The sequence below is a fragment of the Scyliorhinus torazame genome, chromosome 6 (genome assembly GCF_047496885.1).
Source record: "Scyliorhinus torazame isolate Kashiwa2021f chromosome 6, sScyTor2.1, whole genome shotgun sequence".
NCBI classification, from domain to species: Eukaryota; Metazoa; Chordata; class Chondrichthyes; order Carcharhiniformes; family Scyliorhinidae; genus Scyliorhinus; species Scyliorhinus torazame.
The window spans coordinates 62,721,068-62,737,566 of record NC_092712.1 but is presented as its reverse complement, the minus strand read 5'-3'; the positions used below and the strand labels follow the sequence as shown (position 1 = coordinate 62,737,566).

At 50.6% G+C, this 16,499-nt stretch overlaps 1 protein-coding gene across 1 annotated transcript in view; it reads left to right on the top strand.

Moving 5' to 3' along the window:
* The window catches only part of adarb2 (adenosine deaminase RNA specific B2 (inactive)), a 1,014,773-nt gene that overhangs the window by 951,558 nt on the left and 46,716 nt on the right, over window positions 1-16,499 (top strand). The window contains 1 exon segment of the mRNA XM_072508292.1: window positions 13,261-13,442. Within this exon segment, the coding sequence (XP_072364393.1) occupies window positions 13,261-13,442 (182 nt within the window).

Genomic DNA, 16,499 nt, shown 5'->3' with positions numbered 1-16,499 from the left:
TGCAATAATTGCACTAACGATGGAGAAACGTTAATTAATGAAAAGAACAATGATGTAAAAAATTAGATACATAATGTTTAGCCACTGATTTAATATGCTTTGGGAACTCATTAGTGTGCGTGGCAGCAATGGAGTGCTGGAGATTTACAGCGCCCATACTGTGAGCCTCTTGCTAAGAGACAGACGCCGGCCTTTGTTGTTGGATCTCGCACTGTTGAAAGTGCAATAATGGTGAGACTTCTATTGTAATTTTATGGGTGGAACTGTCAGCATGGACTGGAACTTTTCTACATCTTACATTTATCAACATGGTTCCAAGTAAGCCAGGACCCCATTAGTGACAGAAAAAAAAAGAATGGCTTGCAATTATACAGCGCCTTCCACAACCTCAGCATGTCCCAAAGTGCATCACGTCCGATGGAAGTGCGTTCGAAGTGTAGTCACTGTTGTAAAGCAGGAAACCCGGCAGCCAGTTTGTGCACAGCAAACTCCCACAAGCCACAATGCGGTAATGACCAGATAAGCTGGTTTGTTGGTTCAGGCACAAATATTGGGCAGGGCGATCTTTGAAACAATGCGATGAGATCATTTACATCCACCTGAGGGAGTATTTGGGTCTCAGTTCAACGTCTCACACAAAAGACGGCCTCTGATAATGTAGTGTTCAGTTCTGTTGTAGCTGTATTCTCAACAACTTACATCTTCGTCGGACTTTTATTACAGAAAAACATCTCAAAGCCCTTCATGAAGGTGTAATCAAAGAAACTGCATTAGACAGATCTTCTTATGAAAAGAATTGCATGCAGTTATAGTCCTCGTAACATAATTTATATTCAAATTTATGGCAGAATATTAGAATACCTGTAAAGGCTAAATCATAGAATCTTCATAGAATTTACAATGCAGAAGGAGGCCATTCGGCCCATCGAGTCTGCACCGGCCCTTGGGAAGAGGACGTTACTTAAGCCGACACCTCCACCCTATCCCAATAACCCAGTAACACCCACCTATCCTTTTTGGACACTAAGGGCAATTTAGCATGGCGAATCCACCTAATCTGCACATCTTTGGACTGTGGGAGGGCCAGAGCGCCCGGACGAAACCCACGCACACACGGAGAAAGTGCAAACTCCGCAGTGACAGTGGCCCAAGCCGGGAATCGAACCTGGGACCCTGGAGCTGTGACACCACTGTGCTAACCACTGTGCTATCGTGCCCAAATAGTGATAAAGTGGTGGAAAGTTTCGCATCCACTTGTGAAAGGCAGACATTTGTTAAAACAGAAAGTAATCTGGAAAAGGCACATCGTCAGTGCAATGCAGAGTTTTTGGGTAGACATTCCTGGGTCATTCAAGAACAATTTCCTTTCACCTGTTCACTGAAACGTTAACTAGTTTCCTCCATTTTCTGAGCTTTGATCCCAATAAGTCAGAGGCAGGCTGCACAATAGGTTTTTCTCACCCCAGTTTGCTGAGCTCTGGCCTTTTGATGTGGTCGGGTGCACCCCCAACAGGGGGGAGGGGGGAGATGAAGATCAGAACAAGAACTAAAGTTCACACTGTTGTGCAGCAGGCAGGTGGATGCCTGGGAATAGGTCACCTGTCCATCCTAGTGGACACAAATTCAACACAGGCTTCAGCGACAGCGGAGAAAAAGGGGCACATAATTCCTCTTTGCACCTCCACTTGCTTCTTAAAGCTGGGAGGGTCTTTCAAAATACCTCACAGATGGTTTCTGCTCTATGTGTTCGAGGGCCAGTGTGCTGGTGCGTGCTGAAATATCCATCCAAATCAATGTCACTGATATGAATAGCCAACCCTTTCCCGTAAGTGCTATTGTAAACTACAATGCCATAGAGATGTAATACTCCCTCTGTATTAAAGTGTATGCAGTATTAACAATATAAGAATAATGTAGGAACATTTTTGGTTGCACTGAAAAGGTCTTTATCCTTCCTATAAAATATCAATCCTCTTAAAGATATGGAACTGTTTATATCATTTACAATGTTTTCCAATTATATGAACCTGTAGTTACAGAAAGTAAAAACATCCTGCTATTACATTTCATTCCAATATTTAACAATTTGTTCCCCATTCTGAACTCATTTCGGTTGCGAGGAAGGATAAAGATTGGCTGAATTGATTGTGGATATATATAAACTGACTCTTCACTCCAAAATTGCTCAGGGTAACACTTCATTTTGGTATGCCATCAGACTACTGAAGATAAATCCCGAGTTTCATTCACCTCGTAATTTCTTTTTCCGCCCTCTCCGCCTCCTTCCCATGCCCTGGAACCCATTGTAAAGTGCCACGGTGCCCTGGTGCCAACCCGTGCCTCAACTGGTAACCTAGAGTCATAGGGTGGGATTGTCCGTCGGCCGACGCCGGAATCGGGAAACACGATTGGACGGAGAGTCGCGCATCAACGGAAAATCATGGCCATGCCGGGCGGCAAACAGAAAGCCATGCTCCAGCCCCTCGACAGAGGCGCAAAGTCGTTCTACGCCGCACGTTAACGTGGCCATGCAAATTGTACTGTAAACGCCGGTGGCATATCATTAACGGGCCCGCTCCGGTATTCTCCGGGCCTCCAGCAATTCTCCGCCTTCGCCAGGAGGACTTACCAGTGGCGAAGTTCACTTGTGGTGTATAAAATCGGGAAACAGGTGCCCTCACTGCTGAGGGAGAGGGAGGAGGTAGGACTTTTTCCCAAAGGTGCAAGCATGGGCTGCCGCTGCTGCCACTGGCCGAGGGGCATCTGCCAAGACCGGGGGGGGAGTAGTGAGGAGTGACTAAATGCTGGGCCATGGGTGAGGGGTGTCCAGGAACTGGCAGCCACTGCAAGGCAGCCATTTTGCTGCGCACCCCACAGACTCCCCACCGTGGCCCGTGGTCGCGCTGAGCGACACCAGCCGTATAGGTGCCCACACCCGGGCCCCATCCTGTTGGCGTGGCATCACACGGCTCACCCAAGGAGGGTGCCCAAAGTAGAACCCATAGGAGAGCGCCAGACAGGGGCCGCAGGGCATACAGCTGGCAAGTGTAGGGTCAGCCACTGGTACTCCTGCCGGTAGGAATAAGTGCCGGGAACAGAGGCCCCCCGGACACTGACAGGGCCAGGGGTGCAATATGGAGGGCAGAGTGCCAGGGGGAACAGCCGGGGTTGGGGGTGGGAATGGAACAGGATGGGAGGGTGGGCATGGGACATGCAAGGCCAGTGGCTGCAATGCAGGACAGTGTCACTGTAGTGTGTTTGGCCTCATCGGGCATGGGGGTACACACCATGCTAACATGTCCACACTTTACTCCCTGCTGACAATGGATTTCGGGATCCAACCACCATCCTAGCCATTGCAGCCCTGGCAGACGCACTGAGGCTGTACGAGCAGGAGCTGTTCGGGGAGGGCCCTGCAGAACTGGAGCCTGCTCCAGAGGAACAGGAGCCAGTCAGTGAGAGTGGAGAGGCGGCCGCCCAACAGGCCGAGGAGGAGATAGGAAGGAGGCTCCGCATCAGCCCTTGTATCTATTCGCAGTGCCTGTCATTCGAGGACCTGTTGGACCGAGCCCGTCGCCGAAGACCCCGGCTGAGCAGGGGGACCATGGGACATCTCTGCCAGATCATGGCACATCTGACACTGCGGGGATATGGGGGCACCACTCCCGGTGAACATCAAGTTGACCGTCACTCTGAGCTTTTATGCCACGGGGTCCTTCCAGGTGCTGAGTGGGGACTTGTCAGGGATCTCGCAGGCCTCGGTGCACAGGTATATCCGCGCTGTCATGGAGGCCTTACCTGCCCAGTCGGCACAATACATTACCTTTGGTGTGGACCGAGCACACTAGGTTGTCCGGGCAGCAGAAATCGCCACCATCGCTGAAATGCCCCAAGTCCAGGAGGGTGATCGACGGGACGCATGTCCCCCTACGAGCACCGACACATGAGGAGTGGTCTTCACGAACCGAAAGGGGTTCCACTGCATGAACGTACACTTTGTGTGTGACAATGATATGCACATCATGCATGTCTTCACCTGTTGCCCGGGCAGTATGCAGGACACCCTCATCCTGGCACACTCGACGGTTCCCGAAACCTTTGAGGTGCACCCCCGAGTGAGGGGTTGGCTTCTGGGTGACAGGAGTTAGACGCTGCGGTTGTGGTTGTTGACACCTATACGGGGACCACAGACTAACGTGAAGAACCGCTACAATGATGCCCATGCAGCAGCCAGGGGCATAATCGAACACTGTATCGGCAACCTGAAGAAGCGATTCAGGTGCCTAGACTGCTCTGGAGGGGCCCTCCAGTATAGCGCTCTGAAAGTCTCCCACAGCATGGTGGCCTGCTGCGCCCCACCACATCTGGAAAGGAGGGCCAATACCAGGCTTTGTCCAATGAGGAGGATGCAGAGGAGGGCTAAGGTGGGCAGGGCATGGGGCTCGGGCAGCCATAGGAGGCTGCACAACGTGTGTGCCTGGGCCGCCATGATGCGGACAATCAAATCGTCTCTAGGTTCACTGACTGGAGGGCCTGGCCACTGGCAGCTCTACTGGCATGTCTCACCACCCCCAAGATCCGCCTACCCCCTTCCAAACACCTCCTACCCTGTCCAACCTCCCTGCACCCTCCCATCACCACTGCACCTCCCTGCACCCACCACCCACCCACACCTATGAGCCCCCCCTCCCCACTCCAAACCTGCCTTACTACATTGTGCTGGCCCTGGATTGGCTATATCAGCAAGCCTGGTCCATGGGATGGAAAATAATTTTTTGTTCTTTTTTTTCTTTTTAATTTAGAGTACCAATTCTTTTTTTTACAATTAAGGGGCAATTTAGCGTGGCCAATCCACCTACCCTGCACATCTTTGGGTTGCGGGGGGTGAGACCCACACAGACACGGGGAGACTGTGCAAACTCCACACGGACAGTGACCCAGAGCTGGCATCGAACCTGGGTCCTCAGCGCCGTGAGGCAGCAGTGCTAACCACTGCACTACCCTGCTGCCCCGGGGTGAAGGATGATGACAACCCGCTCTGCGATGAGCTCTGATGCTCCACGTCTTTGGACGGAGTCTGACTCCTGCCCTCGGCAGCACATTCCACCGTCCACCCGGGTGATCCCTGCATGTGAGCTGGCCAGTCCTCTGCATAGTCCCATCGAACCCTTGGGGTGGAGGAGATCGGGATGGGCTTCAGAGTTATGGGGGGGCAGTGGGAAGGGCCAGGACTGGGACAGGGGCGGTGTGCAGTTGCTGCCCTGGGGGCCCCTGGCCCGTGCCTACCTCCAATGCTTGTGCACTCCACCAGCGGCCTCCCACACCCCCACCCACACACCCTGTGCTCCCAGCCCAGCCCATCCCTCACATGCCACAGACAGAGCACCGAGGCAGTTGGAAAGTTGATGTACAGATGTATTTATTGTGATGTACAGATGTGTGCTAGCCCTAACACTACCCTATCCGCTGCACCTGTGCCAACTTAAATGGTGTCTAGCTTTCTGGTCTTATGGGCCCAGCACTCCGTCTCAGTGGATCCCCAGGCGGTACATCAGGAGTGGAGATGGCCTATTGCGAATCCCACACTTGCCACAGGGACACCGCAATCCATTGGGGGCTAGCTTGCTTCCCCAATGCCGACCTCCGCCTTGGAGACTGCCTGCTCTGCGGCCCCACCTACCAGGTCCAATGCCCTCCGCTCAGCGGCGGTGAGGGGCCACAGGTGCGGTGGGCCCCACCAGTCTGCTCTCTCGCTCTCTGTGGTTGTGGGCCGCCTTCTTTTGGGGGACAGATAATGCACAGTGTGAGACACTCGGAAGCGGGCAGCACAACCTCCTCATGAAATCCAATCAAATTTGTAAGACATGATCTTCCTTTGACAAAACCATGCTGACTATCCCTTATTAATCCTTGCCTCTCCAAGTGGAGATTAACTATGTCCTTCAGATTTTTTTCCTGCAGCTTCCCTACCACTGAAGTTAGACTCACTGGCCTATAATTTCCTGGTTTATCCCTCCCACCCTTCTTGAATAATGGTACCACATTAGCTGTCCTCCTGTCCTCTGGCACCTCTCCTGTGGCCTGAGAAGATTTGAACATTTTCGACAGAGCTGCAGCAATCTCCTCCCTTGCCTCCCACGGCAACCTGGGAAACATCTCATCTGGCCCTGAGGATTTATCCACTTTTAGGTCCATTAAAACTGTTAATACCTCCTCCCTCTCGATGTTAAGTCGTTCAAGTAAATCACAATGCACCTCCCTGATTTCTATACCTACATCATCCTTCTCCGTAGTGAGCACAGATGCAAAGTACTCATTTAAAACCTCACCTATATCTTCCAGTTCTACGCACAAATTGCCACATTGATCCCAAATGGGCGCTATTCTTCATAGGATATTTCATAGAATTTACAGTGCAGAAGGAGGCCATTCGGCCCATCGAGTCTGCACCGGCCCTTGGAAAGAGCACCCTACCCAAGGTCCACACCTCCACCCTATCCCCATAACCCAGTAACCCCACCCTACACTAAGGGCAATTTTGGACACTATGGGCAATTTAGCATGGCCAATCCACCTAACACGCACATCTTTGGACTGTGGGAGGAAACCGGAGCACCCGGAGGAAACCCACGCACACACAGGGAGGATGTGCAGACTCCGCACAGACAGTGACCCAAGCCGGAATCGAACCTGGGACCCTGGAGCTGTGAAGCATTTGTGCTATCCACAATGCTACCGTGCTGCCCCTTACTCTGGTCAACCTCCTGCTCTCAATATGCTTAATAATAATAATCATTTATTGTCACAAGTAGGCTTCAATGAAGTTATTGTGAAAAGCCCCTAGTCACCACATTCCGGCACCTGTTCAGGGAGGCCGGTACGGGAATTAAATCCGCGCTGCTGGCCTTGTTCTGCATTATAAGCCAGCTGTTTAGCCCGCTGTGCTAAACCAGCCCTTTATAACACACCTTTGGATTTTCCTTTATTTTACCCGCCAGTTCTTTTTCATACCCCCTCTTCAGTCTCTAATTTATTTCTTAAGTAACCCCCTGCACTTTATATTTTCCTCTAGGGCTTCCAAAGTTTTGCGCCCCTGGTATCTGCCATAAGCCTCCCTTTATTTATAAAACCCTGGATATCCCTTGACATCCAGGGTTCTCTGGGTTTATTACTCTCACCTCAGAGTCGAAAAGGTCAAGGATTCAACCCCAGGAGTTGAGCACAAGAACCTAAGCTGATGCTATAGTATTGAAGGAGTGTTGAGCTGTTGGTAGGTGCTGCCTTGCATTGAACCAAAGCCCCTCCTGCTCTCTCAGGTGGATGGCTAGAGATCTTTAAGAGCAATTTTCCAGATCAATATTTAACCCTCAGTAAACAGCACAGTAATGGATAATCTGGTCATTATCATATTGCTGTTTGCGAGATCTTGCTGTATTTCTACTGTATTTCCTATCTTACAATAGTGACTACATTAAAAAATATTTCATTGGCTGTAAAGCATTTTAGGATGTCACGAAAGACACTAAATAAATGCAAGTTTTCCTTTATGGGACCTTGAGTTAAGTGAAAGTGCAGTTTGGTCTCAGTGTTGCAAGTGCCTGGATTGATGTATGACATGTTATTTTTCCCACAGGGGACATTAAAGCTTTATTTAAATAAAATGTATGAACTATTAGTAGAGCGTTTGAATTAAATGTGATTTCACAGCAATTAATAGCAGTACATTGTAAATGTTTCATAGCAAATGTTTATTATAAATTAATAACCCATGTTACTTAATGCTGCTAAACGTACAGACTGATTGCATTTGGTAGCTTAACTGAAATATTGCAAATTATTTCAGTGATGTAACATTGATCCCATCAAACGATGTTAATGATTTATTGTCAAAGTTTATCTGCATTATTAGCAATAATGATATTACCACTTTATTAAATAGGCTATCTAAGTTATAACATCATGGACTATTATTCCAGAGACCAGGAACAATAACCTGGAGAGTTTAGCAGTTTGAGAATTTGAGGTATAATTTGGAAATAAGGAGCTGTTGCAGGCGAAAGCAATTGTGAAAAGCTGTCCGATTGTTTTGAAAGCCCAACTGGTTCAATTTAATGCCCTTCAGAGAAGGGCTACAGACGTGCGCTGGTATCCAGTCCAGGCCTGCACGAGACCCCAGTCCCACGCCAATCCGGTTGACTTTTAACTGCTGACTGAAGTTGTCCAGGGGGCCAGTTGCACTCGACTGCTACACTGCGGCTCAGAAAAAGGGTCAGCACCACCTGCTCAGGGCAAATAGAGATGGGCAATAAACGATTCTTCAAACATGGGCAAATGCAAAAGTAGAGTACACTGCACAGTCTACTCAGGTTAAATGTCAACAATCTAAAAACCGAGCCCAACCTGTTACATGCCTGTGTCCAATTTCAACGGGCCAGGGATCTGATGAATATCTTTTTCTCGAGAGGCTGATCAGGCTTTCAATTTGCCAATGAGACTGCTTGCCACAACCTTTTAATCTGATTTTTAAATGTGATGCTCTAAACCAGCTTTCCCAGGGTGCAAGGAAAACAGTAGAGTGGATACTCTGCCGCCTGCAGAGCGCCCCTAGGGGCCCTCGATGGCCCCCGGGTTATTCCATGGGATGGCGGGGAGGCCTGAGTGAGCTCCAGAGGGGTCACCATCACCTGGCACTGCCAGCCTTGGAGGCCCGCCCCCCCCCCCCCTCTCCACCACGATCTTCATGCCCTCAGCCAATGCATGCAGAGACTGAGCCAGTGTGAGGGATGGGAGTGATGCCAGGGTCATTTGTGTGCAAATGTCAGAGTGTGTTTTATTATTTTACTTACACTGGGTTGCACACAATAAAAGCTATCGGGCGCGTTTTAATGCACCCGAAAAGCAGTTCGCCGCGGCACAGTGTGGCCGATCGAGACCGGGAGACCCTGGGCGGGATTCTCCACTCCCGTCCTCTCTAAGTCCGCCCCGCAAGAAGATGGCGGACGGATCTTGCGGGGCCGCGGAAGGAAGGAGGTCCTCCTTCAGAGAGGACGGCCCGCATTTCAGGTACCCCCCGGTGCAGGATCCCCCACTGCAGGCCGCACCCCCAGCGTTCACGCACCACTCACGGCGGCAGCGACCAGGTGTGGACGGCGCCGGGGGGAACTCGCCGTTTTGGCCTGGCCGCTCGGCCCACCCGGGCCTGAGAATAGCGGGGGTGCCAGAGAATCGCCATTTTGGGTGTCTCCGGCGATTCTCCGGCCTGCGGCCCGCGAAACTCGACCGGGCCGTTCCCGCCGCTTGGGAGAATCACGGGAGGGCGTCGGACCGGCGTCCCGGGAAATTTTGGCGGCCCAGGCGATTCTCCCAACCGGCGCGGGAGTGGAGAATCGAGCCCCCTGCTCCCGGGATCTACCCCGCTCGCAATGCCTCGCGAGATCTAACGTCATCTCGTGAGCCATTGCAATGGTTATCCCGCCCTTTAGCAAATCTGTGTATTAAAGTGAGACAGCTAGTCTCATTTTAATGTGCAGATTCCTGAGTTACCTGAGGCATGGGATCAATCTCTCTTGCCTCAGAGACCTTAGGCATGCGCCATTCAGTACTGGTCTCCTCAAACGGGGACCAGACAGAATGGCACTCATGGGGGTCTCCCAGGGGATCGAAGGCACACAGGTGCATGTCCTTTGGGCAGCCTGGCACTGCCAAGAAGCCCAAGTCGCACTGCCAGGTTGGCATTCTTTGTGCGGGTGAGATCAGACCGGGGGTGCCATGCGCAGATGTTGGATGGTCATGGGGGTGGCCGGGTTCCTCCCATAGTGCTCTGGGGCTTGGGGGCAGGGTGGGGTCGCATTTAAAAATGGGGTCCCAATCTCTCGCTACACTGAGGAGTTCCAGTGAGCGGAGCTCCTCAGTGTACAAAACGGGGCTATGTTCGGCCTCGGCTGCATGTTCCCCACTGAGGCCTTACTAAACACGAGTCGCCTTTATAGCCTTGTGTTTCTCGATGCTATGCGCGCCGGGAAATACGTGGCTAAATGCGCTTGCTATGGGACTTTGTTCCCATTTAATTAAATCCCGCCCATCCTCTTTTATTTGTCAAAACTCAAGTAAACCCATCTGGTAGTGCCTTTTATGATCATAGCACGCCAACATTAACCACCCACCGCATGGGCAGGAAATCCACTGTAATTCAAATGAGGAGAGGGAGACAAGAGGAGCCATTGACCCCCCCTCATCACCTAATTGTAATGGGGGTGTGAAGAAGCTGGGAGTGGACTCCCGCCTCAGTGCATCATGGTGCAACAGGGATTGTGTTCCAGTTCTTCCATTGCTTCCTTAAGTTGCCCCCAAGTGTGCATTAAAAAGTCCAGTTTGCCCACAATTGAACTGGTTATCTCAACCTTGAACTTGAGCAGTGCCAAGTCAGCAACCTCTGATCACGTCACAGTAGTTCAGCCCCAGTGGAACAATATGCAACTTCTCCAGTGTTCTAGCCACCCTTACGCAGTAATTTTAACAATTTCCACAAGGGTATTAAACTATTTGTTGTACTACTTCTCAAATTGTGTGACTGCAAAGTTCTTGCGGGTCGCTGACCTTCAATGGCTCTCTGGTGTAGACACCATGGCTGGGATTCTCCCGCAATCGGCGGAGTGGGCCGTGCCGGCGCCAAAGAGTGGCGTGAACCAGTCCGGCGTCATACCGCTCGGGAGGTGCGGAATACTCCACACTTCCGGGGGCTAGTCCGGCACTGGAGGGGTTGGCGCTGCGCCAACTGGCGCCGAAGGGCCTCCGCCAGCCGGCTGGAGTTGCCGCATGCGCAGGAGCACCAGCGTGTTCTGGCGCATGCGCAGAACCGCTGGCATGTGTCCTGCGCATGCGCAGGGGGTTTCTTCTCTGCGCCGGCCATCGCGGAGCCTTACAGAGGCCGGCGCGGAGGGAAAGAGTGCCCCCACGGTACAGGCCTGCCCGCAGATCGGTAGGCCCTGATCGCGGGCCAGGCCACCGTGCCCCACCCACCCCCCGGGGCCGGATCCCCCCGCAACCCCCCGAGGACTCCGCAGGCCGCCCTCCAAGCCAGGTCCCGCCGGTATGGACCTTGTCTAATCCACGCCGGCGGGACTGGCCGAATACAGATGACCGCTCGGCCCATCGGGGACTGGAGAATTGCCGGGGGGTCCGCTGCCAATGGCCCCCGACCGGCGCGGCTCAATCCCCACCCCCTCCCAAAAAACGGCGCCGGAGAATTCGGCAGCTGGCGTTGGAGCGGCGGGGCGGGAGTCACGCCGCCCCCTGGCGATTCTCCGACCCGGCGGGGGGGTCAGAGAATCCCGCCCCATGAACCTGCATCTCCGGTGATGTGACAGCAGAGGAATGGCAGGCGCTCTGAGGAAATCCCAGGCCTACATTCTATTTTATAATCGCAAAGTTCTCCATCCATCTCCTCTCACCCAAAGCCAACTTTATTGCTGGTTGTCAGCTTCAGAGGCCGCAGTCACTCTCCTGCACCACGTCCCCATGACCATCATTCTTGATTGTGAGTGCCAGCCTTCTCTTTGGATTATAGTCAGTGTGACGCTGAATGAGTGCAGTGCTATCGGAGAGGATGTCTTTCAAAGGATACGTTAAATCAAGGCCTCTTTCCCCTCTCCACTGGATGGCACAGATCCAGTGGCATTATCTGAATGAACAGCTGAGGAGTTATCACGAGGAGTGTTATAAATGCAATTGATTTCTTTGTCTTTCTTCAGTCAATCATAAACCTATTCTTATTTGGCATCTGCACACATAAACATTCAGTCGAGGACATTGAGTAGCAAGGAATGCTGGCTGGCTTCCCCCTCACCCATCCAAGGGTGCTCAGGCCACTGCAGTACCCACCCTTGATGTGTTACATTAAAATAGGTAAAGGGACTTAGCAACCTGCACCAACATCATCCTGGCAAGCATCAGTGGGCACTCCTCTGTAGAGCTGCCCTTCAAGTGCAGCAACACAACTTCAACCTCGTCACCACACCCTCACCTCCTATCCAACCAACCAAAGGCTCATTCCTCTCTGGCCACACAAACACTGGTGAGGTGAGGAGGAGAGTTTACCACAGCAGAGAATCGATACAAATGCTCACAACTGGGACATTGAACTGAGGAGGACCTCAGCCCCTGTGACCGCCTCGCTATCTGCCTCCAGGAATGGTGGGCCAGGCTCCACCCTGCACCTACCTCCCACGATTCAGGGAACTTTCTGCCTGGGAGAATTCCCCGACTTGCGCTACCGCCGAGGGAGCGGAAATCTAGGCATTATTCTGAAGCCAAGCGATCGGATAGTTAGGTCGGAGATGAGGAGAGATTGCTTCATTCTAAAGGTTGTGACTCTTTAAAATTCTTAATACTCATTAGTATAGAATATTCAGGACAGAGACCGATAGCTTTTTGGTCACTAAGAGAATCGAGCAATATGGGAACAGGTTAGGAAAGTAGAGTTCAGATAGATCAACCATTGAATGATGTAGCAGGCTTCAGTTGCCACAAGGCCTACTCCTGCCCCTATTTTGAATATTTTTATTTTCTCATGACTCAAAATATTAATTACAAGAAGGGAAAGAGGGTGGCACGGTAGTACAGTTAGCAATGTTGCCTCACAGCGCCATGGACCTGGGTTCAATTCTGGCCTTGGGTGACAGTCTGTGTGGTGTTTGCATGTCCTCTCCGTGTCTGCGTGGGTTTCCTCCAGGCGCTCCGGTTTCCACCCGCAGTCCAAAGATGTGCAGGTTAGGTGGATTGGCCATGCTAAATTGCCTAGGTAGAGTGCTCTTTCAAAGGGCCGGTGTAGACTCGATGGGATGAATGGGCTCCTTCTGCACTGCAGAAATTCTAAGCAGTAGCTAATAGTCATCAAAACGTCTGGCTATTTCTGATTTGTGAACCTCAATGTATCGATATAATCCTTTGTTTAATCTGTCTGCCAAATCAAAATGCAGGTCACAAATGTTTCAGACACGTGTGTACAAGTGTCTGTGCTAAATTGCCATTAGCCCAACTGCCCATTGAACACTTAATTGCAGTGTAGCGCAATTAGCAGATGAGAAGCTGGTTCCGCCAAATTAACTCAAGGTTCAAATGAAAAGCGCTCAGCTGGGAGAAATCTGGTTGTGGCCCCTGTTTAGCGAAAACACTCCCGAATATAGGGAAAGGATTCGAAAGGAATTTCAAACAAAAAACAAAAGTGCATTGCTAACTCGCTAAACCCCTCCTGTGTTTCAGGTGGAACATTCTGGGTGCTCAAGGATCTCTCCTGAGTCATTTCATTGAACCGATCTACCTGCAGAGTATTGTGCTGGGAAGCACCCACCATATTGGACACCTTTTCCGCGCATTGTGCCAAAGGCTGGAGGACGTCGCTCAGTTGCCGCTACCCTACCGATGCAACCAGCCTCTTCTCGGTGGTATGTGATCTGTCTTATAAAGCTGACCTATACTGCCTGGATTCAGCAGTCCAAACCGGACGGAATCAGTTGACCCAGAGCAAAAGGATAAGGGGAAATTTAACACAAATGAATCATGGCTAAAACCACTCGAGTTCATGTTTTCCGCAACCTTTTACATTGGGTCAAGAATTCAGTTCACCTAAAATGGCCTCTCCCGCATAAACCAGCCGCAACCTTGCTCGAAAATGCAGGAGTTTGCACATATTTGGGAAGGCTTTTCTTTGGCACACAAGGACCAGTGGGCATTTCTTAACTTTTTTTTTCATATCAATCAGGCAGAAATTCAACCCTGTAGCTTTAAGTTAAGAGTATGTGTTATGTACGGTCTATATAGAACTGTCCTAAACCAGTGGCATTCATTTGCAACATTCTACAAACTGGAGTTAACATGAATTCAACGCAGTACACTGGTTCATTGAATAAATTTTATTAATTTAAGATATATAACTTGAAATTCAACTAAAATTGGAACCAAAATCGAACTACTTTGATGTTTTAAGTCTTAAATTGTTTTTGCCACTATTAAACAAACGTAATCCCCTTTTGCTTAAAATGATCATGTCTCACATAGGAATACATCAGGAATCGGGAAGTGGACTATCCCAATGATTGGGGATCTGAGCCCTCAGGGTTCGGACTACAGCAAAATTGGTCCTGCTGCTCCCCACCTGATCTGGACTTCCCGCCTCAACACCACCACTGTCCCATTAGCAGGCTTCCCTTCCTGCTCCTCCAAAAAGGAAAACCCGGTAAAAACAGGGAAATACGAACACTGGTCCAAAATATTGTTTTCCTATTGGGAGCTCCTTCTGGTGCGTCTTGCCCGACACGGAGCCAGACCTGTGAATCAGAATGGTTTCAGGACAGGGATCCTGTGGGGGGAAAAAAGACTCATACTGTAACATTAAAGCTGCACAGTGAGCATGGACCAGGACTTCCTGGTTTCCTCTCCTCCATTCCACTCCTCTTATCCACTCTTGGGACCCATTGATGCATTATCAATTACAACAAGACGAGAGTAGAGAGTAATCGAGGCTTTATTAAGCAGAGATGTGTGGCCTCCTGCAGCTGCTACTAAAATGAAAGCAGCTCGGGTGTGCACACACATTTATACTCCGCCTACTGGGCGGAGCCAGCAGGCAGGGATTTACCCCCGTACCTATAGTACAGGAGCCTTACCGTATTACCTCTAATAATCATCGTTACAACTATTATACAATCAGTGGTGACTACCACACCCATCCTGGTAAATAATAGGGTTGTCTCATCAGTCAAAGGTTCTTACGCTCATGTATTCTCAAAATCTTTGTCTGCATGCGTTGATTCTGTTTCAGCCGCACGGATTATTCTTTCTATTTCCCGCAAAAATAAAACAAAAGTTGACTTTTCAATCAACCTTCACACACTTTTCTGCATATCTCCTCAAAATTTTATCCTCTCAGGGATGAAATGGCCCTTATTCTTTAATGTAATAACACATTTGGTTATCTAAAAGTTCCCCAGTTTTGTAAAAGGCACTGAACAAAAGTTATACCAAAAACAGAAAATACTGAACAATCTCTGCAGGTCTGGCAGCATCTGGAGAGAGAAGGGAGCTAACATTTCGAGTCTGGATGACTCTATGTCATCCAGCTAGAGGGAACTGGAAATGGAATGGGATTTATACTGTTGTGGGGGCACCCCCTGGGGCCAGATGGCCCCGCGCCCCCGCCCAGGACCCCGGAGCCCACCTTCGCCGCCTAGTCCTGCCGGTAAGAGAGGTGGTTTGATTCTCGCCGGCGGGACAGGCATTACAGCAGCGGGACTTCGGCCTATTGCGGGCCAGAGAATCGCCGGGGGGGCCCGCCGTCCGGCGCGATTCCCGTCCCCGCCGAATCTCCGGTGCCGGAGAATTCGGCAACCGGCGGGGGCGGGATTCACGCCAGCCCCCGGCGATTCTCCGACCCAGCGGGGGGGGGGGGGTCAGAGAATCCCGCCCGAGATACTGTTCCTCCAGTTTGTGCTGGGCTTCACTGGAATATTGCAGCAGGCAAGGACAGATGTGTGGACGTGAGAGCAGGGCGGTGAGTTAAAATGGAAAGCGACAGGAAGGTCTGGGTCCTGCTTGTGGACCGACCGAAGGTGCCCTCCAAAGCGGTCATCTTGTCTGCGTTTAGTCTCTCTGATGTAGAGTAGACCGCATTGGGAGCAGCGAAGGCAATAAATCCGATTGAAGGAGTGCACGCAAAGCACTGCCTCACCTGAAAAGAGAATATAGGCCCTTGGATGATGAGCAGGGAGAAGGTAATGAGGTAGTGTTCCCCGTACGGCCATCTGTTCCCTGTTCCGAGTTGTCCTTTGACACACTGCTTACCTTTGTTCTGCCATTAACACATTCTAATCTCTTAATGTGCCAATCTCAGCACCATTCTCAGTCGTGATAACCACCATTTACATTCCCTTTGTCTTTTTGTCCATGACAGCTTTGTAAATATCTTCGATCACTGGTTCTCTATCCAGCCCCACTACTCCACGGACCCCCCCCCCCCCCCCCCCCCCCCCCCCCCCCACAACAGTATAAATCTCAACCTACTTCCAATTCCCTCTAGCTCTGACATAGTCATCCAGACTCGAAACGTTAGCTCCGTTCTCTCTCCACAGATGCCGTCAGACCAGCTGAGATTGTTTGGCATTTTCTGTTTTGGTTTCAGGTTCCAGCATCCGCAGTAATTTGCTATTATTTACTTGAGCAAAAGTAGCACTTTAGATATTTGCTCAATTTCTCCGAATTTAAGCGATGCTGAAAGTGCCTTGTCTTGGCCATAAGCTTCAAGCGCTACTCAGCCTGCTCTGAAGATGCACAGACTTGTTGTGCGTATTCACACTTCTACACAGATTTCTCTGCAGAAATTGAACTAAAACAAGCCATCCCAACTAGTGCAGGTTCAAGTCAAATTGCAAATCAAAGTTTGTTTACAGGAACTCCACTGTCACCATATTCTCTGCTCAATTTCCTCTTCCTGCTGCCAAATGCTT